The sequence below is a fragment of the Salmo trutta genome, chromosome 24 (assembly GCF_901001165.1).
Source record: "Salmo trutta chromosome 24, fSalTru1.1, whole genome shotgun sequence".
In the NCBI taxonomy this organism is placed as follows: Eukaryota; Metazoa; Chordata; class Actinopteri; order Salmoniformes; family Salmonidae; genus Salmo; species Salmo trutta.
In genome coordinates this window covers 38,106,975-38,126,223 of record NC_042980.1, presented here as the reverse complement: position 1 = coordinate 38,126,223, position 19,249 = coordinate 38,106,975, and the positions used below count along the sequence as shown (strand labels likewise).

The 19,249-nt window shown below is 41.6% G+C and overlaps 1 protein-coding gene across 7 annotated transcripts in view; it reads left to right on the top strand.

The window, feature by feature from the left end:
- Window positions 1-16,557: 16,557 nt before the first annotated feature.
- The window catches only part of LOC115161253 (probable phospholipid-transporting ATPase IH), an 87,685-nt gene continuing 84,993 nt past the window's right edge, over window positions 16,558-19,249 (top strand). For 5 of the 7 annotated variants that reach the window (XM_029712076.1, XM_029712075.1, XM_029712081.1 and 2 more), the window contains exon 1: window positions 16,558-17,080. In XM_029712076.1, coding sequence (XP_029567936.1) covers window positions 17,042-17,080 — 39 coding nt within the window. In that variant the 5' untranslated portion in view covers window positions 16,558-17,041. The remainder of the gene's footprint in view (window positions 17,081-19,249) is intronic. The other 2 variants (XM_029712078.1, XM_029712082.1) reach the window with 1 other exon arrangement.

Genomic DNA, 19,249 nt, shown 5'->3' with positions numbered 1-19,249 from the left:
CCACCTTTAGTATCTGCTCATATTGCTGTCTGGCTGTCTATTCATTTGATCAATCATATATTCAGCAAGAAGAGGGAGTATAACACCCTTTCCTCTCACTGGTTGTGCCCACTCTGTTTTAGGATGGTGGAGACAGAACAATTAACACCTCCTAAGACTTGAGACAATGGCAGGAGGGTATAGGATTATAATTATTTTTCCTTTGGGCCTCCCGAGTGGCGCAGCGGTCTAAGGCACTGCATTGCAGTACTTGAGGGGTCACTACAGACCTGGGTTCAATCTCAGGCTGTGTCACAACCAGCCGTGATCGGGAGTCCCATAGCGCACCGCACAATTGGCCCAGTATTGTCCGGGTTAGAGGAGTGTTGTCCAGGTTAGAGGAGTGTTGTCCGGGTTAGAGGAGCGTTGTCCGGGTTAGGGGAGTGTTGTCCAGGTTAGAGGAGTGTTGTCCAGGTTAGGGGAGTGTTGTCCAGGTTAGGGGAGTGTTGTCCAGGTTAGGGGAGTGTTGTTCGGGTTAGAGGAGTGTTGTCCAGGTTAGGGGAGTGTTGTCCTGGTTAGGGGAGTGTTGTCCGGGTTAGAGGAGTGTTGTCCGGGTTAGAGGAGTGTTGTCCGGGTTAGTGGAGGGTTTGGCTGGGGGGGCATTACTTGGTTCGCTGTGCTCTAGTGACTCCTTGTGACGCACTGGGCGCCTGCAGGCTGACTTCGTTTGTCAGTTGAACGGTGTTTCCACTGACACATTGGTGCTTCTGGGTTAAGTGGGTGGGTGTTAAGAAGCACGGTTTGGTGGGTCATGTTTTGGAGGACGCATGACTCCCGAGACCAGGCAGAACTTCAAGCTTTTCAAGTGCTCAGAACAAGTTTCTTGTAAGAAAGTTCAGGACAGAAAGAGTCAACAAAGTTGAACAGAAGTGTGGTGAAAGGAGGGTTAGAGTAGGACAAGAAGAAAGACCCCTCAGAGGACTGAGACACACCTGCTGTTTTCATGCCTGTCGGTGTGTGTGTGTGTGTGTGTGTGCATGCGATCACATAATTACCTGTGATTGATGGGGTTGAATATGAAACCATGCCTTGAGCCATCCTCTGGGCAGCGTATTGTAAGTGGAGATGTCTGGAACCTGAGACAGGTATTAGCATCACACCATCTCAGTTAAACAGGCCTTAGAACAGACATATACTGTACACACACTTCAAACCAGAAACAAAAGCACGTTATATTTATGTATTTGACCCATATCTGACGGACATAAAGAGAGATGTTTTACATTTTTAAGTGATCCATTCTCTCTGGTTCAGAACTCAATGTGGATCCTTTCCTTTCCTTAATCAGTAATTTCCTTTCCTTAAACAGTAATTTCCTTTCCCTTAACAGTTATTTCCTTTCCTTAAACAACGTACAGTATCACTCACTCATGTTCATACTCTCTGCTTCTTTCCTAGGTTGATCTGTACACTGCTTTGTTCCTCTGAGGAAGATGAATAGCTGCTTTCAGATCAGCACTCTGTACACTCAGATTGAGACAGATGTGAGAAGAAACAGAAATGCTTCAAAGCCAAACATCTGCTGAGGCAAAGAGAGCCCTCACTTGTTATAAGACACCCATCTCCACATCTCATCCCCCCCGTCTCATTTATCCCCTCCATTTCCAAGACAGATTTATTCACCCCTTCCCCTGTGTGTGTGTGTGTGTGTGTGTGTGTGTGTGTGTGTGTGTGTGTGTGTGTGTGTGTGTGTGTGTGTGTGTGTGTGTGTGTGTGTGTGTGTGTGTGTGCGGGTGTGTGTGTGAGTCTGTTACAGGGTAGTGGCTGTTACCTTTGATAAAAGGAGGCGGAAATCAATCACCTCAATTGACAACCATGTGAGTGACACTAGAGGACAGTCATTTGCAATCTCTCTCTCTTTCGCTCTCTCTCATTTTCTTTCTCTCTCTCTCTCTCTCTCTCTCTCCTCTCTATTTCTCTCTAATTTTCTCTATTTCGCTCTCTTTCTGTCTCTCTCTTTCTTTCATTCTCTCTTTCTCTCTCTCTTTCTCTCTCTCTCTCATTTTCCTTCTCTCTCTCTCTCTCTCTCACTCTCTCATTCTCTCTATTTCTCTCTCATTTTCTCTATTTCGCTCTCTTTCTGTCTCTCTCTTTCTTTCATTCTCTCTTTCTCTCTCTTTCTCTCTCTCTCTCTTTCTCTCTCTCTCATTTTCCTTCTCTCTCTCTGTCTCTCGCATTCTCTCTATTTCTCTCTCATTTTCTCTATTTCGCTCTTTTTCTGTCTCTCTCTTTCTTTCATTCTCTCTATCTCTCTTGCTCTCATTTTCTCTCTCTTTCTCTCTGTATTTTGTCCTGTAGTTCATTCAATGTAATGGGAGAATCCAGTGGGTTCTAGTAGTCTTTAATAGGTTATTCTAAAATTGGTATTTTATCATGTGTTTTTGTTGTTTGTTCTCTGTTATAGAGCCAAAAAGATTGGAGAAGTGGTTTCGTACTGTTTTGGATAGATAACTCTTCGTGTGGTTGTTTGTTTAGTGTGTTTTCCCAGAAGTGTTTAGATTCTATGGATTCTTCATTTACATTGAGCTGATTTCTGATGTGCTGTTTCTTCTTTTTCCATAGTGTATTTCTGTATTGTTTTAGGGATTCACCATAGTGAAGGCGTAGATGCAGGTTTTGTTGGATAGGTTTCTCAATTTCTTTGTTTGGTTTTTGCATTCTTCAACAAACCGTTTGTCATTGCTTCTTAGGTTGTCTGCTTGACATTTTTTGATTTGATTGGGAAGCTGAAAGGTCAAATAGGCTTTCTACTGCCAAGTTTACACCTTCACCATTACAGTGAAATGTTTTGTCCAGGAAGTTGTCTAAAACGGATTGACTTTGTTGTTGCCTAATAGTTTTTTGGTAGGTTTACACGCTATTTTCCTTCCATCTATAGCATTTCTTAACCTGTTGGGGCTAGGGGGCAGTATTTTCACGTCCGGATAAAAAACATACACGATTTTAACTGGTTACTACTCTTGCCCAGAAATGAGAATATGCATATAATTAGTAGATTTGAATAGAAAACACTCTAAAGTTTCTAAAACTCTTTGAATGGTGTCTGTGAGTATAACATAACTCATATGGCAGGCAAAAACCTGAGAAGATTCCATGCAGGAAGTGCCCTGTCTGACAATTTTTTGTCCTTCTGTTGCATCTCTATCAAAAATACAGCATCTCTGCTGTTATGTGACACTTTCTAAGGCTTCCATTGGCTCTCTGAAGCGTTCAGAAAGCGGAATGACGTGTCTACTGTCTCTGGGCAAAGTACAGCAGCAGAGTTTGTAAGTGGCCTGCTTGGGGACAGTGAGACAGATGCGCTTTCACGAGACTTCTCCATTTTTTTCTTTCAGTCTTTGAATGAATACAACGTTGTCCGGTTGGAATATTATCGCTATTTTACGAGAAAAATAGCATAAAAATTGATTTTAAACAGCGTTTGACATGCTTCTAAGTACGGTAATGGAATATTTCGATTTTTTTGTCACGAAATGCGCTCGCGCGTTACCCTTCGGATAGTGACCTGAAAGCACGAACAAAACGGAGTTATTTGGATATAACTATGGATTATTTGGAACCAAAGCAACATTTGTTGTTGAAGTAGAAGTCCTGGGAGTGCATTCTGACGAAGAACAGCAAAGGTAATACAATTTTTCGAATAGTAATTCTGAGTTTAGGTTGCCCCAAACTTGGTGGGTGTCAAATTAGCTAGCCTGTGATGGCCGAGCTATGTACTCAGAATATTGAAAAATGTGCTTTCGCCGAAAAGCTATTTTAAAATCTGACATAGCGTTTGCATAAAGGAGTTCTGTATCTATAATTCTTAAAATAATTGTTATGTATTTTATCAATGTTTATCATGAGTAATTTAGTAAATTCACCGGAAGTTTTTGGTGGGTATGCTAGTTCTGAACATCACATGCTAATGTAAAAAGCTGTTTTTTGATATAAATATGAACTTGATTGAACAAAACATGCATGTATTGTATAACATAATGTCCTAGGAGTGTCATCTGATGAAGATCATCAAAGGTTAGTGCTGCATTTAGCTGTGGTTTTGGTTTTTGTGACATATATGCTTGCTTTGAAAATGGCTGTGTGATTATTTTTGGCAGGGTACTCTCCTGACATAATCTAATGTTTGCTTTCGCTGTAAAGCCTTTTTGAAATCGGACAACGTGGTTAGATTAATGAGAGTCTTATCTTTAAAATGGTGTAAAATAGTCATGTTTGAGAAATTGAAGTTATAGCATTTTTTAGGTTTTTTTATTTCGCGCCACGCGATTCCACTGGCTGTTGACTAGGGTGGGACGCAAACGTCCCCCTGGCCCAGAGAGGTTAATATTATTCAGTTCCTTTGGATTTGATGCCTCATGATTGAGCATAGCTCTGTTCAGGTAGACTGGGATTTAGCCTTCCACAAGCTTCCCACAATCAGTTGGGGGAATTTTGGCCCATTCCTCCTGACAGAGCTGGTGTAACTGAGTCAGGTTTCTAGGCCTCCTTGCTCGCACACGCTTTTTCAGTTCTGCCCACAAATTTTCTATAGGATTGAGGTCAGGGCTTTGTGATGGCCACTCCAATACCTTGACTTTGTTGTCATTAAGCCATTTTGCCACAACTATGGAAGCATGCTTGGTGTCATTGTCCATTTGGAAGACCCATGTGCCACCAAGCTTTAACTTCCTGACTGATGTCTTTAAATGTTGCTTCAATATATCCACCTAATTTTGCTTCCTCATGATTCTATCTATTTTGTGAAGTGCACCAGTCCGTCCTGCAGCAAAGCACGCCCACAACATGATACTGCCACCCCCGTGCTTCATGGTTGGGATGTTGTTCTTGGGTTTGCAAGCCTTCCCCTTTATCCTCCAAACATAACGAGGGTCATCATGGCCAAACCGTTCTATTATTGTTTCATCAGACCAGAGGACATTTCTCCAAAAAGTACGATCTTTGTCCCCATGTGCAGTTGTAAAACGTAGTCTGGCTTTTTTATGGTGGTTTTGGAGCAGTGGCTTCTTCCTTGCTGAGTGGCCTTTCAGGTTATGTCAATATAGGTGTTACGTGCCTCCTAGTAGGAGGGAGGTGCAGGAATCAGGAGCAGGAGAGCAAGGAAGTCCCAGTGGCACAATCATTTTATTTAAAGAGTCCCAAACAAACAACAACGTGTCGGAAAACATGCTAAAATGAAGTCGCCACACACAGGGAAGAAATGCAACACACGGAGGAGAAACCTCTACTACTAGACGAATAAAACAAAATGGTAAGGTTACCGTGAGCAAAGAAAACCCCATGGTGCAATACACGCACCCCTAACAAAGTAACATAGAACAATCCCGCACAGACTAGCAGGCAGCGGGGTGTAAATAAACCCATTGAAATCAACTAAATGAACACAGGTGTGAAAAAACAGACAGACACAAACGAAAAGGAAAAATGGATCGGTGGCAGCTAGTAGGCTGGCGACGAAGACCGCCGAGCGCAGCCCGAACAGGGAGAGGAGCCACCTATAGGACTTGTTTTACTGTAGATATAGATACTTTTGTACCTGTTTCCTCCAGCATCTTCACAAGGTCCTTTGCTGTTGTTCTGGGATTGATTTTCACTTTTCGCACCAAAGTACGTTCATCTCTAGGAGAAATCGTCTCCTTCCTGAGCGGTATGACGGCTGCGTGGTGTTTATACTTGCGTACTATTGTTTGTACAGATGAACGTGGTACCATCAGGCGTTTGGAAATTGCTCCCAAGGATGAACCAGACTTGTGGAGGTCTACAATTTTTTTCTGAGGTCTTGGCTGATTTCTTTTGATTTTCTCATGATGTCAAGCAGAGGCATTGAGTTTAAAGGTAGGCCTTGAATACATCCACCGGTACAATTCCTATTGACTCAAATGATGCCAATTAGCCTATCAGAAGCCATGACATAATTTTCTGGAATTTTCCAAGCTGTTTAAAGGCACAGTCAACTTAGTGTATGTAAACTTCTGACCCACTGAAATTGTAATACAGTTAATTTGAATTGAAATAATCTGTCTGTAAACAATTGTTGGAAAAATTACTTGTGTCATGCACAAAGTAGATGTCGTAACTGACTTGTCAAAACTATAGTTTGTTAACAAGAAATTTGTGGAGTGGTTGAAAAACAAGTTGTAATGACTTCAACCTAAGTGTATGTAAACTTCTGACTTCAACTGTAGGTAGCACGCAGTAGGACATTTTTCTCTGTTGAAATCATTTCCTTATTAATATCTAGCCAGATGTAAAATGTTCCTGTTTTGACAAATTTCATGGAGTGGGTTAGGTCTGCTCTACAATAAAGTAGCATACCCCCTAAGTCTCTTCCATGTTTCCCACCTGGTAGTTTGCTGGATGGGACTGCCAGCCCTCTGTAACTCTATACCATGTTTCTTGTAGGATGACAATGTATTTATTTCCAATTTCTTTGGTGCAGTCTGGGTTCCTGCTCTTTAGACCAAAGGCAGATGACCTCAGACCTTGTATATCCCAGGATGAGATAGTAAAAGTTTTGTGTTCCATAGTGTCTAGTGTTGTTTTTGTGTGGTTTAGGCCCGGACCATTACAGTAAGTGTGAGCAGAGCATGTTGAACATCTGATACATACCTCTTAGGTTGCAGGATGGGGCTTGGGTGGGTGTATTAGTGGGGGTTGGGCCTATTGCTCTGCTTATGGCCTGGGCATATGTGCGGCTCTCATGTTGAGGTCTTTGCAGTGGGGCGGGGGGCATGGGGGGCAGAAGGGGCATAGGTCTGATCTGGGGGGCCTATATAGGGTGTGGCCAGGGTTTGTTTGGGCTGGTCTCAGCTGGTTGGGGTGTGGCTGATGAAGCTGTGGTCTGGGTGTAGGTCCTCTTGGTGTGGGTTCTCTTGATGCAGGTCCTTCGGGAGGGTGTCTCGCTGGTCTGGGAGGGGTGTTCGTTGCTCGGTTGCTCCTGTGTGAGGTGCTCGGGTCCTCTCTCTTTATCTCTTTCTTTATCTCTTTCTCTTTCAATTCAATTCTATTTGCTTTCTTGGCATAACACTGTAACAATGTACATATTGCCAAAGTTTACTTTTGAGATTTACAATATTAACATAATTCAAATAATAATAATCCATATTGTCAAAGGGACAACAGTAACAACAAAAAATATCCATACATTGAACAATAACAATAACAATAAGCATAGACGGCATGTGCAGGTTTGTTGGTCTGTCAGACACTGTCCCTCATCTTATGTCAGGCAGCAATGTAGTGCGCTGCCAACCCGCAGCTCTCTGCGTCCTCCCCCAACCTTGATCAAGGGTTTCAAATTTGGGGAAATGACACTGTCATGACTTTCCTTGCTGGGTGAGGATCAAAGAGAGCCACCCCCCACCCCTCCACCAGAGAATAAGGGGGGGAAGTGGGGCCGGTTCTAGGACTTTAACGACCAGTCGTAAACTTTCTCTCTCGTGCACATCAGTACGGAGAAGTCAAAAAACCTTTGTGTGTAGAGAAAGAATCTGCCACCAAAACTCCAACATCCAAAAGTGGATAATGAAACAATTTTTCTTCATAAAGAATGTGGGAACTGGTTGGTGGGGCTCCAAACAATAATCATCTCAAATCAGTGTTGTTTTGTGATATCATTAAGGACGGTATAACTAAATAACTGTATCTCTGAAAGTGTACGCAGGTTTACATCTAAATGTTGTAAAACTTATATGATTAAATATGAAACTATTTGTGAGAAGATGAGATGTGGTTTTAGCCTTCTAAATGAGTTAATTGTTTTAATATAAACTTTTGCCAAGGCAGTAACCACACCCACGTGAGCACAGACATTGTGGCAACATGATGGAACCACTCTCCAAAGCGAGGGCATTAAAGGACTCCTAACATAACGTACATTAGACCAGAAAACGTGGAGCGGTGGCTACTCGTTGAAATGGTTGCAATTTAAATACAGACCAGTACATTGCAGGGTTGCTACTGGCGTGTAAAATGGTTTAAAACTACTAGACCACTATACGTGCAGCGCGAGCTGAATACGTGACAAATGGTTCTAAACCTACAAGACCCTCTGAAACTCGACGAGTGAAGAAGACTAAGACATGCACCGCCTGCAGCTCTGTATGTAAAGTAGTCTAGAACTTTGGCCAAAGACACAAGGAAGATCTTATCAAACGACCATTGGAATGTCTGGAGTATCCAGTCTAACGAACACTTCCAGAACAAAGAAAGCTACTACTACTACTAACTACGAAGGACATGGTGAACTCTGGTGGACAACCAGAGACTTACACAGTGACTTTCTGTCAAACTATTCGTCACAGACAAATCAGGCGATTTCAACAGAGAGAGACGACAAAGACATACAAGCGTAAATATGTACATTGCATTTCTAAATCCGAATGAGCGGTTGTTAGGGTGCTAAATATCCATATTTACGAAGAGCGTATTATTCAACTGTATGTATGATAGTTGAATTCCTTTGTCTCTCCTCCTCCCTCTCTTTCTTTCCCCACCCCTTTCACTGTGCAACCAGCCGTCATATCGGGTTAGTCCACTAGGGACTTTCATTGCGTTATGTTAGTAATCATTGTATAATCTATCCTGTGTGTTTCTTTATGTAATTCTGTGTGGTTATTTAGTTAGTAAATAAATAATTAAGCCAATTTGTGTATCGCTGAATCATCCTTTAGACTAGGTTTCGTGCAGATTTGAAGTCAACAACATTCAGAATGAGACTGATATGAGGTAATAATAATTAATGGATGACTAATATGATAACGATATATTCTGATATTCTTGAGTTAATTCGGGAAATGGTAACTCATTAAACAAACTTTTTCTGTGGTGCCCCATGATTGCTAATGAGTTAATTGTAACATGATTAATTTAATAATATAATAATTAAACATAGTTCATTGATTTGATAAAATAGCATCTCATCACATTAATGATAGTCACGTCATGACAACACTCTCTGATTGTTTTATATATTTATTTATTATCTCCAGGAAATGCAGTTCTGTCTCGGATTCTGTCTCGGATTCTGTCTCGGATTCTGTCTCGGATTCTGTCTCGGATTCTGTCTCTGATTCTGTCTCGGATTCTGTCTCGGATTCTGTCTCGGATTCTGCTGTGATGCAGTGGTTGCACAGCCTTTCCTCTAGAGGGAGGGAACCAGGTTTTCCTGTGTCTACCCTTCTTAATGGCAAGGCTGTGCTCACTGAGCCTGTACTTTGTCAAGGTTTTTCGAGGGTTTTGATCAGTAACCCTGATCAAATACTTTGCCACGGTGTACTGTCGATTTAGGGCCAGATAGCACTGCATTGTGCTTTGTTATTGTGCTTGTGTTTCCCAATAAGCAATGTAGTTTTGTTTTGACTGTGTTGTAATTTGGTTTATTCTGATTGATTGGATGTTCTGGTCCTGAGGCTTCAGTGTCTTAGTAAAACAAGTTTGTGAACTCAGCCCCAGGACCAGCTGGATGAGGGGACTCTTTTCTTTGCCCAGCTCTTGGCATTGCAGGGCCTGGTAATGATATGAGAGGGGGTCAATGTATTTTAGATGTTTCCAAAACGTAATTACTCTTTTTTGAGTTTTTATTATTAGAGGATATTGTCCTAATTCTTTCTGCATGCATTGTTTGTAGTTTTCCTCTGGACATGTAGAAGAATCTTACAGAACTTTGCATGCGTGCTTTCTCTCTCAGTTCATTCACTGCCTCATTAAGGTGTCCAGTTGAGCTTCTTTTTAAACCTAAGTAATTGTAGTGTGTGCAGTACTCTATATATTTAAACCTAAGTAATTGTGGTGTGTGCAGTACTCTATATATTTAAACCTAAGTAATTGTAGTGTGTGCAGTACTCTATATATTTAAACCTAAGTAATTGTAGTGTGTGCAGTACTCTATATATTTAAACCTAAGTAATTGTAGTGTGTGCAGTACTCTATATATTTAAACCTAAGTAATTGTAGTGTGTGCAGTACTCTATATATTTTGTACCAATTGAGAACTTTGTTCTAATTCCCTGAGATCTGCATCTTCTCTGGAAATTCATTGTTTCTGTCTTTTGGGGGTTTACTGCCAGGGCCCAGGTCTGGCAGTACTGCTCAAGTAGGTCCAGGCTCTGCTGTAGACAATGTACTGTGGGTGACAGCAGGCACAGGTCATCTGCAAAGTGCAGCCATTTAACCTCTGAATTGTGGAGACTAACACCAGGGGCTGAGGATTTTTCAAGAATAGTGGCCAATTCGTTGATCTAAATATTGAAGAGTGCAGGGCTCAGATTGCAACCCTGGCAATCTTTCTCTCTCTCTCTCTCTCCCTCTCTCTCTCTCTCCCTCTCTCTCTCTCTCTCTCTTGCTTTCTCTTTCTCTCTCGTTTTCTCTCTTTTTCTCTCACTTTCTTTTATCTCTTTCTTCATTTCTCTCTCTGCCTCTCTCTCTTTCTCTCTGTCTTAGCCATTGGCTCCTATCTGTATCTTTGAAACTGTCTTGTTAACTAGCCGTATGTGACGCTGACACACACAAACACTCACGCACACACACTCACACTCACACTCACACACACACCACCTGGTGTAGACATGGCAGGATTAGTGTGTTGTATAAGCTGATTTCTGTGATGAACACATGTTCAGTCACTCTGTCTGCCTATGTCACAGTGTCATTCTCATTTTGCTACCACACGTGTGCGTGTGGGTGAGTGTGTGTGTGCGTGTGTGTGTGTGTATGCGTTCATGTGTGTGTTGGAGGGGTGAGGGGGGCACCAAAGCCGTAGAGAGTACTTGGCAGAGTCCCCTCTCCCTCTCGCTTCATCGTTCAGCTCCAACCCAAATCCTATTTAGCGGTGCCAGGCATTCTCTCCCTGGGATCTCCACAGCTCCCGTCTTTAAGTCCCTCTCCTGGCATCCAATCTGGGCTTGGAGAGGAGCGAGACGGGGTGCCCAGCACCACTGCCAACATCACAGACACACACCTATTATCATTACCCATGCTACATGGTCCTTCCATGTTCACTTACACACAAAGTAACTCACAGCCTCACCAGGTTTCTGAAACATCCCTAAAACCAACAGTCACAAAGTCACTCACAGCCTCACTAGGTTTCTGAAACATCCCTAAAACCAACAGTCACAAAGTAACTCACAGCCTCACCAGGTTTCTGAAACATCCCTAAAACCAACAGTCACAAAGTCACTCACAGCCTCACCAGGTTTCTGAAACATCCCTAAAACCAACAGTCACAAAGTCACTCACAGCCTCACTAGGTTTCTGAAACATACGTAAAACCAACAGTCACAAAGTCACTCACAGCCTCACCAGGTTTCTGAAACATACGTAAAACCAACAGTCACAAAGTCACTCGCTCAATCAAAAACTCATCAATGTTCGTACCCATAGCGACACACACACACACACGCTCACTCACTCACTCACTCACTCACTCACTCACTCACTCACTCACTCACTCACTCACTCACTCACTCACTCACTCACTCTTAGAACTGTTTTGTTCATTTTAAATCCAGTCATTTGATTCGGCTCCACAGTTTCTAAACTTAACATTATCCTTAAAAATTCAGAGTTAATGCCTAAACCCTTCAAAATTTGGCGTTTGGAACAACTTCGAAATTTGACGTTTGAGAATCATGGGTGAACGTCTAATTCTGACGTGAGACTGTGAAAGCTGGTTGCAACAACAGGAAATAATCAGTTCTGCCTCCAGAGCAAAATTCACGACAATAAACGTTAACATGCGTTCTGATGAAGGGTCACTGACTTTCAATTCAACCCTAGTGGATTCACAACATGAAGCAGTGGATTAGACAATCTGAAGTGTGCATGTTCAACAACATACCACTAGATGACAGCACATACTAATATTTCATCCTGAAAGCTTCCTAATGTGAAGTGAACTTGGACAGAGATCAGTATATAATGACAAGAAGCTCATGTTTCCACCCTAACAGTGGGAGTCGCATTGGGCTTATTTTGGACAGATTTTGGCGAGAGTGGAACCTCTCGCTTCGCCTCTTCCTCTCTGACTTGGACAATCACAGAAAGTCATTGCCTGAACTGTGTGTTTCCCTGGACTCTACCCTTCTGGCCTAACAGTCTTGTAACACACGTCCCTTCTTACATCCTCTGATGTCAAGGTTTTTACTAAGGCCATTGTCCACAGTTTCTATTACAGGTGTAGGATCTTAATTTGATCACTCTTTTATTGCTTAGAATTTTCCTGCACAGCAGGAAATGCAAACATGTAGTGTACTCAAGATTTAAAAAGGCTTCTAAAGTTTGTAATTTCCAAAAAAAGTACCAGCCCCTACAAACAAATATAAGAATAAAAATGTCCTGTTGCAGTATGATTATTTTCCTACTGTAGCAAACTGGCTCAAGTTAAGATCCTACATATGTAGTCATCCTCATTCAGATATGGTAATGCTATCTGGGGCGGTGGAAGTAGACCTGCTCCTGTCACTACTCTCTAAATACACTCGAAACCTAAACAATGTATGGTTGGCCTAATGGCCTACTACATATTAGAAATAAGTGAAACACTGACACAGTCAGATTTTTTTCAATATCCCTAGATTAAGGTCAGGTAGGGTAATCTGATGATAAAGACAACTAAAGACAACTTCTAGCTCTAAAGTTGCCTCCATGTGACCTCCCTCAGATAGATTCAGTCACGGGCAGGTAAACAGCAACATCTCCAGACACAATCTGAAATGAAAGAGTGAAGCAGGCCAGAGTAACCCACCCTGAATGACACACCTCTAACACTTCTTGTGATGTTGGTTACCCTGTGGCCTATTTCCTGCTAGTCTCTTGTGCACTACGGCGGTGCCCCCACAATTAGACAGCTAGCGGGCGAAGGAGCATTAGCGCCGACCCATTTCCCACAGTCAGCTGGAGCCACCATGTGCAGTCATCTATGCGATAACCACGGCAACATCCGACAGAACAAACACCCCTCCTTGCTGCTCATTGGACCAAACATGAGGCCCAATCATTCCTTTTTATTTGGCCACCTTGCAGTCCAATCCTAGAACACAGATAGCATCCTGTCTGATGTGGTTTTAGCTTGAGTTAATATTGGTGCTATGGGGCTGGAAGATAACATTATTAAAGGGATTAAGATAGCTGAATTCATAGAATGATCGGCACCTACAATAGCACTTCATATGGATGGATGATGGATGGATGGATGATGGATAATGGATGGATGGATAGATGGATTAATTAATTAATTAACGAATTAACGAATGAATGAATGGTGACCTGTCCTCAGTTTTACAAGCAACACAAAACAATGTCGACAATACATTTCAAAGCCACAACACACCTATGTGATGTATGGCTACAAAAGAGGGAAGTGTAATACTCTATTGTCATTAAACATTTATAACCCAGGGGATGAGGGAGATGTAAACAGCGACAGCCAGCACTAGCACATTAGCGCTGTAAGTGCTGGATCCCTTATGCATTATTGATAACGCTGATGCTAATTGAAACTCATAACTCCACAAATGAAATGTCTGGGCAGACAGTCAGACACACTCTGATATTCTGTAATACCAGTGAATCTTTCTCTGATGGGAGAAGAGGCTTTTTTAACTGTCTATGTGCTCAGCTCAACAAATACATAGTCATGGGTCTAATGGGAGAGTTGAATTCTTGTTTACCCTCTGAGCAATCCTTGTAGTCAATATGTTATGTCAGAACTCAGTAGACTAGACTTAATTTACACTTCGGCTATTGTATAGAGCCATGCTTGTTTTACTCTGCTGCTGTGAGCTCTCTCTCTCTCTCTCTCTCTCTCTCTCTCTCTCTCTCTCTCTCTCTCTCTCTCTCTCTCTCTCTCTATATATATATATATATATATATATATATATATATATTATTGGCCTTTTATTTTTATTTTTGCTCTGTCTCTATGCACACTCACAGGGCCCTACACAATCACACACACACTCATTCCATCATCTGCTCACTCACACACAATATGCACATACATTTATACTGACTCTACACACATGCACACCCACTCATATTCAAGCTGCTGCTACTGTGTTTATCTTATGTCTTGTTGCCTAGTTACCCTTATATATATCTACCTCCATCACTCCAGTATCCCTGCATATCGTAAATATGGTATTGGAACTGACCCTGTTTAAACAGTTGAAATCGGAAGTTTACATACTTAGGTTGGAGTCATTAAAACTCGTTTTTCAACCACTCCACACATTTCTTGTTAACAAACTATAGTTTTAGCAAGTCGGTTAGGACATCTACTTTGTACATGACACAAGTCATTTTTCCAACAATTGTTAACAGACAGATTATTTCACTTATAATTCACTGTATCACAAATCCAGTGGTTTCAGAAGTTAACATACACTAAGTTGACTGTGCCTTTAAACAGCTTGGAAAATTCCAGAAAATTATGTCATGGCTTTAGAAGCTTCTGATAGGTTAATTGACGTAATTTGAGTCAATTGAAGGTATACCTGTGGATGTATTTCAAGGTTTACCTTCAAACTCAGTGCCTCTTTGCTTGACATCATGGGAAAATTAAAAGAAATCAGCCAAGACCTCAGAAAAAAATTGTAAACCTCCACAAGTCTGGTTCATCTTGGGAGCAATTTCCAAACACCTGAAAGTACCACGTTCATCTGTACAAACAACAGTACGCAAGTATAAACACCATGGGACCACACAGCCGTCATACCGCTCAGGAAGGAGACGCGTTCTGTCTCCTAGAGATGAACGTACTTTGCTGTGAAAAGTGCATATCAATCCCAGAACAACAGCAAAGGACCTTGTGAAGATGCTGGAGGAAACAAGTACAAAGTATCTATATCCACAGTAAAACGAGTCCTATATCGACATAACCTGAAAGGCCGCTCAGCAAGGAAGAAGCCACTGCTCCAAAACCGCCATAAAAAGCCAGACTATGGTTTGCAACTGCACAAGGGGACAAAGATCGTACTTTCTGGAGAAATGTCCTCTGGTCTGATGAAACAAAAATACAACTGTCTGGCCATAATGACCATCGTTATGTTTGGAGGAAAAAGGGGAGGCTTGCAAGCCGACGAACACCATCCCAACCGTGAAGCACGGGGGTGGCAGGATCATGTTGTGGGCGTGCTTTGCTGCTGGAGGAACTGGTGCACTTCACAAAATAGATGGCATCATGAGGAAGCAACATTAGGTGGATATATTTAAGCAACATCAAAAGACATCAGTCAGGAAGTTAAAGCTTGGTCGCAAATGGGTCTTCCAAATGGACAATGACCCCAAGCATATTTCAAAAGTTGTGGCAAAATGGCTTAAGGACAACAAAGTCAAGGTATTGGAGTGGCCATCACAAAGCCCTGACCTCAATCCCATAGAAAATGTGTGGGCAGAACTGAAAAAGTGTGTGCGAGCAAGGAGGCCTAGAAACCTGACTCAGTTACACCAGCTCTGTCAGGAGGAATGGGACAAAATTCACCCAATTTATTGTGGGAAGCTTGTGGAAGGCTACCCAAAACATTTGACCCAAGTTAAACAATTTAAAGGCAATGTTACCAAATACTTATTGAGTGTATGCAAACTTCTGACCCACTGGGAATGTGAAGAAAGAAATTAAAGCTGAAATAAATAATTCTCTCTACTATTATTCTGACATTTCACATTCTTAAAATTAAGTGGTGATCCTAACTGACCTAAGACAGGGAATTTTTACTAGGATTAAATGTCAGGAATTGTGAAAAACTGAGTTTAAAGGTATTTGGCTGAGATGTATGTAAACTTCCGATTTCAACTGTAGTAGTCCTTACTTACTTACTTATTGTGTTCTTCATATTTTTTTTATTTCTTGTGTTTTTTTTTCTATTATTACATTGTTATTGATTATTGCATTGTTGAGTTTTGAGTTTCGAGAAAGTCATTACACTGTACTTGTGTATGTGTAACCGATGTGAAATGGCTAGTTAGTTAGCGGTGGTGCGCGCTAATAGCGTTTCAATCATATGCAAGATTAAACCTTTAAAAGTAAAACTATATATAACAGTGCCATGAGAAAGTTTTTGCCCCCTTTCTAATTTTTACTACTTTTGCATGTTTTTGATACTGAATATTATCAGATCTTCAACCAAAACCTAATATTACATGTAGTGAACCTGAGTGAACAAATAACACAATTACATACTTACAGTATTTCATTTATTTCATCAACTTTTTTTATTTTTTAAATTTTATTTAACCTTTATTTCACTAAGCAAGTCAGTTAAAAACTAATTCTGCTACTACTTATCAAATGTAATAAGTAGTAGCAAAGTTGCTAATTACGTAAAATTGTCAGTGATGAACCCCCCAACCAACCACCATCCTTTCGTTTTTGCTTTACGTAACCTTCTGTCTTATGCACCCATACCAAACGTAAAATTTCTTCCCAATTTGAGAGTCTAGGATTTATGTTTACTATGTTACGTATAGTCTATGTTACCAGGCTGTGCATGGGGAGAACAATTTCAATACGCAGGCGCAGCGAAGCATTCTGACGTATGGAAGCGATGAACCTTTCGCATTTTCTCCCTCCAGATGGAAGAACCATAACAGAGCGAAAAGGCAGCGGGACTGTGGGGAAAGACTGATGTGACAGGAGATTTCCAGAAGGTCAAGAAGATAAACGCACTCTTGGAACAAACAACCAATGGAAGAGGTGAAAATAAGCTGTTCAAAAGCCCTTGCAATGATCCGTTTTGCAAACGTTTATTCGTTGTGAAAAGCGACATTCTGGAAACTATGAATCAAGGATAGCAGTACAGTCACATTTAACAGCTGCATGGCTGTCCAAAGCGCAAACATGAAAGGATGACATGGAAATCAGAACAGCCGACTGAAAGACCACTGCTTTCTCACGCTCATATAGATGGGAGAGACAGGGTTTGTGAACGATGTATGCTGGAGGAGAGATGAACATTAGGTAGCGTCGGTAAATATCCAAGGAAACTGGAAAGTGGACGTGAAAAGGATGGATTTTAGCGTACTACGGAATCTCATCAGTAGATACGTAAGTAGCGGATCGATGGATCGATAAACGCCAGTGTGCTTGCGTTACATTCCAGTAACATCATCTGCAACTGGCATTCTGTTACATATTTGTTACAATGTAATAATGTTGACTCGTTCAAACAGGGACGTGGGTTTTGTAGGTTATTTTTTCAAGTTGTTTGAGTCGGGGGTTTGTTAATGTTTGATGACAAACATGTAATCAAAGGTTTGTCACCGCTAAACCGCAGTCCATTTACGAGCTCGCGCCAGGCATCCGGTAGCCGTTTTCGAGCTGAATGTCGAATGTGCCAGAAAGGTCCAGACGGATGCATTGGAAGAGTGTGCGGAATAGGAATACAGATCAACTTGGCTGGTCCATTTATTGTGCTTTTGAAGAACATGCTTTATAGGTTCTTGTTATTCCATTCCCAGAGGCCAGCAACAACACACCTGATCTAATGGTCTAATCAAACTGCACTTTATTTTCAATCAGGTGTGTTGGTGCAGGGCAAGAAAGAAATCAAACTGCACTTTATTTTCAATCAGGTGTGTTGGTGCAGGGCAAGAAAGAAATCAAACTGCACTTTATTTTCAATCAGGTGTGTTGGTGCAGGGCAAGAAAGAAACGCTGCAAGTCATTTCTCTCTCACTCTTACCACACACACACACACACACACACACACACACACACACACACACACACACACACACACACACACACACACACACACACACACACACACACACACACAGTGAGACATGGTGAAGAAGGTAAAAGTATTTCTAATGGCTTATGATTGACAGTTATTAGTAAGTGTTACCAAAGAGACCAACTAAAAGGGCGAGAGAAAAAGATAGATACCAAAAGAGAATAAGGCCAACTGAATGCATTCAACTGAAATGTGTCTTCAGCATTTAACCCACCACTTCTGAATCAGAGAGGTGCGGGGGGCTGCCGTAATCGACATCCACGTCATCGGTGCCCGGGCAACAATGGGTTAACTGCCTTTCTAGAGAGAGAGATTACTTGACACATTAGAAAGAATTTAACAAAAAACAGAGCAAACTGGAATGCTATTTGGCCCTAAACAGAGAGTACTCAGTGGCAGAATACCTGAATTCTGTGAATGACCCAAAATGAAGGAAAGCTATGTACAGACTCAGTGAGCATAGCCTTGCTATTGAGAGAGGCCATCGTAGGCAGACCTGGCTCTCAAGAGAAAACCGTCTATGTGCACACTGCCCACAAAATGAGGTGGAAACTGAGCTGCACTTCATAACCTCCTACCAAATGTATGACCATATTAGAGACACATATTTCCCTCAGATTACACAGATCCACAAAGAATTCGAAAACAAACCCGATTTGATAAACTCCCATATCTACTGGGTGAAATACCACAGTGTGCCAACACAGAAGCAAGATGTGTGACCTGTTGCCACAAGAAAAGGTCAACCAGTGAAGAACAAACACCATTGTAAATACTACCCATATGTGACCGACCGGCTCAAATCGGTCTTATGTAGCAACATTTGAAATTGTGTTTTTTACATTGTATAAAGTAGAGACTCAGGGCTACAAAATAGTGTATCATACACTACAGTTGAGGAACAATGGGAAGTAATTTTGCTTTGAAAGTTAATAAACTTGTAAACTCACTTTTGAGAAAATAGCCATAGAATGTTTTGGTAGTACTTTTGGAGAGTTCTTCTTTGTCTACACCCATTCAGCATCGTTCAACACTCTTAAGCTTTAGCCCAACCCATTTTCTTAACAGTTGATCCGAGAGTTCTGTCCTAACAACAGCAGTCAAGCACACAAGCTAACTTGCTAGCTACTTCCAGACACATAATGAGAGAACACCTCCCTCTGACCATATTACTCGCCCTGGCAGAGCTGGTTAGGCTGTTTTCATGTTATCCAGAGTGTTGGTGACTGTAACTGTGCTGCTGGCAACAATTTAATTATGCTTGTTTTGCTGACGTTTAGTAACACCGGCCATATTCAACAGTTGTTGAGCGTTCGTAAATTCATCAGTTATTCTGAGCTCTGGCACACTCAGACGAGAATGCTCTGAAATCTGAGTAGATGGCCAGACTGAATTTACGAGCACACCCGAAATGGTTACTTGCATAGTGGAGTCTTTTGTTAAGACATGTAGCTAGCTAGCTAGGTAAACAATGAACC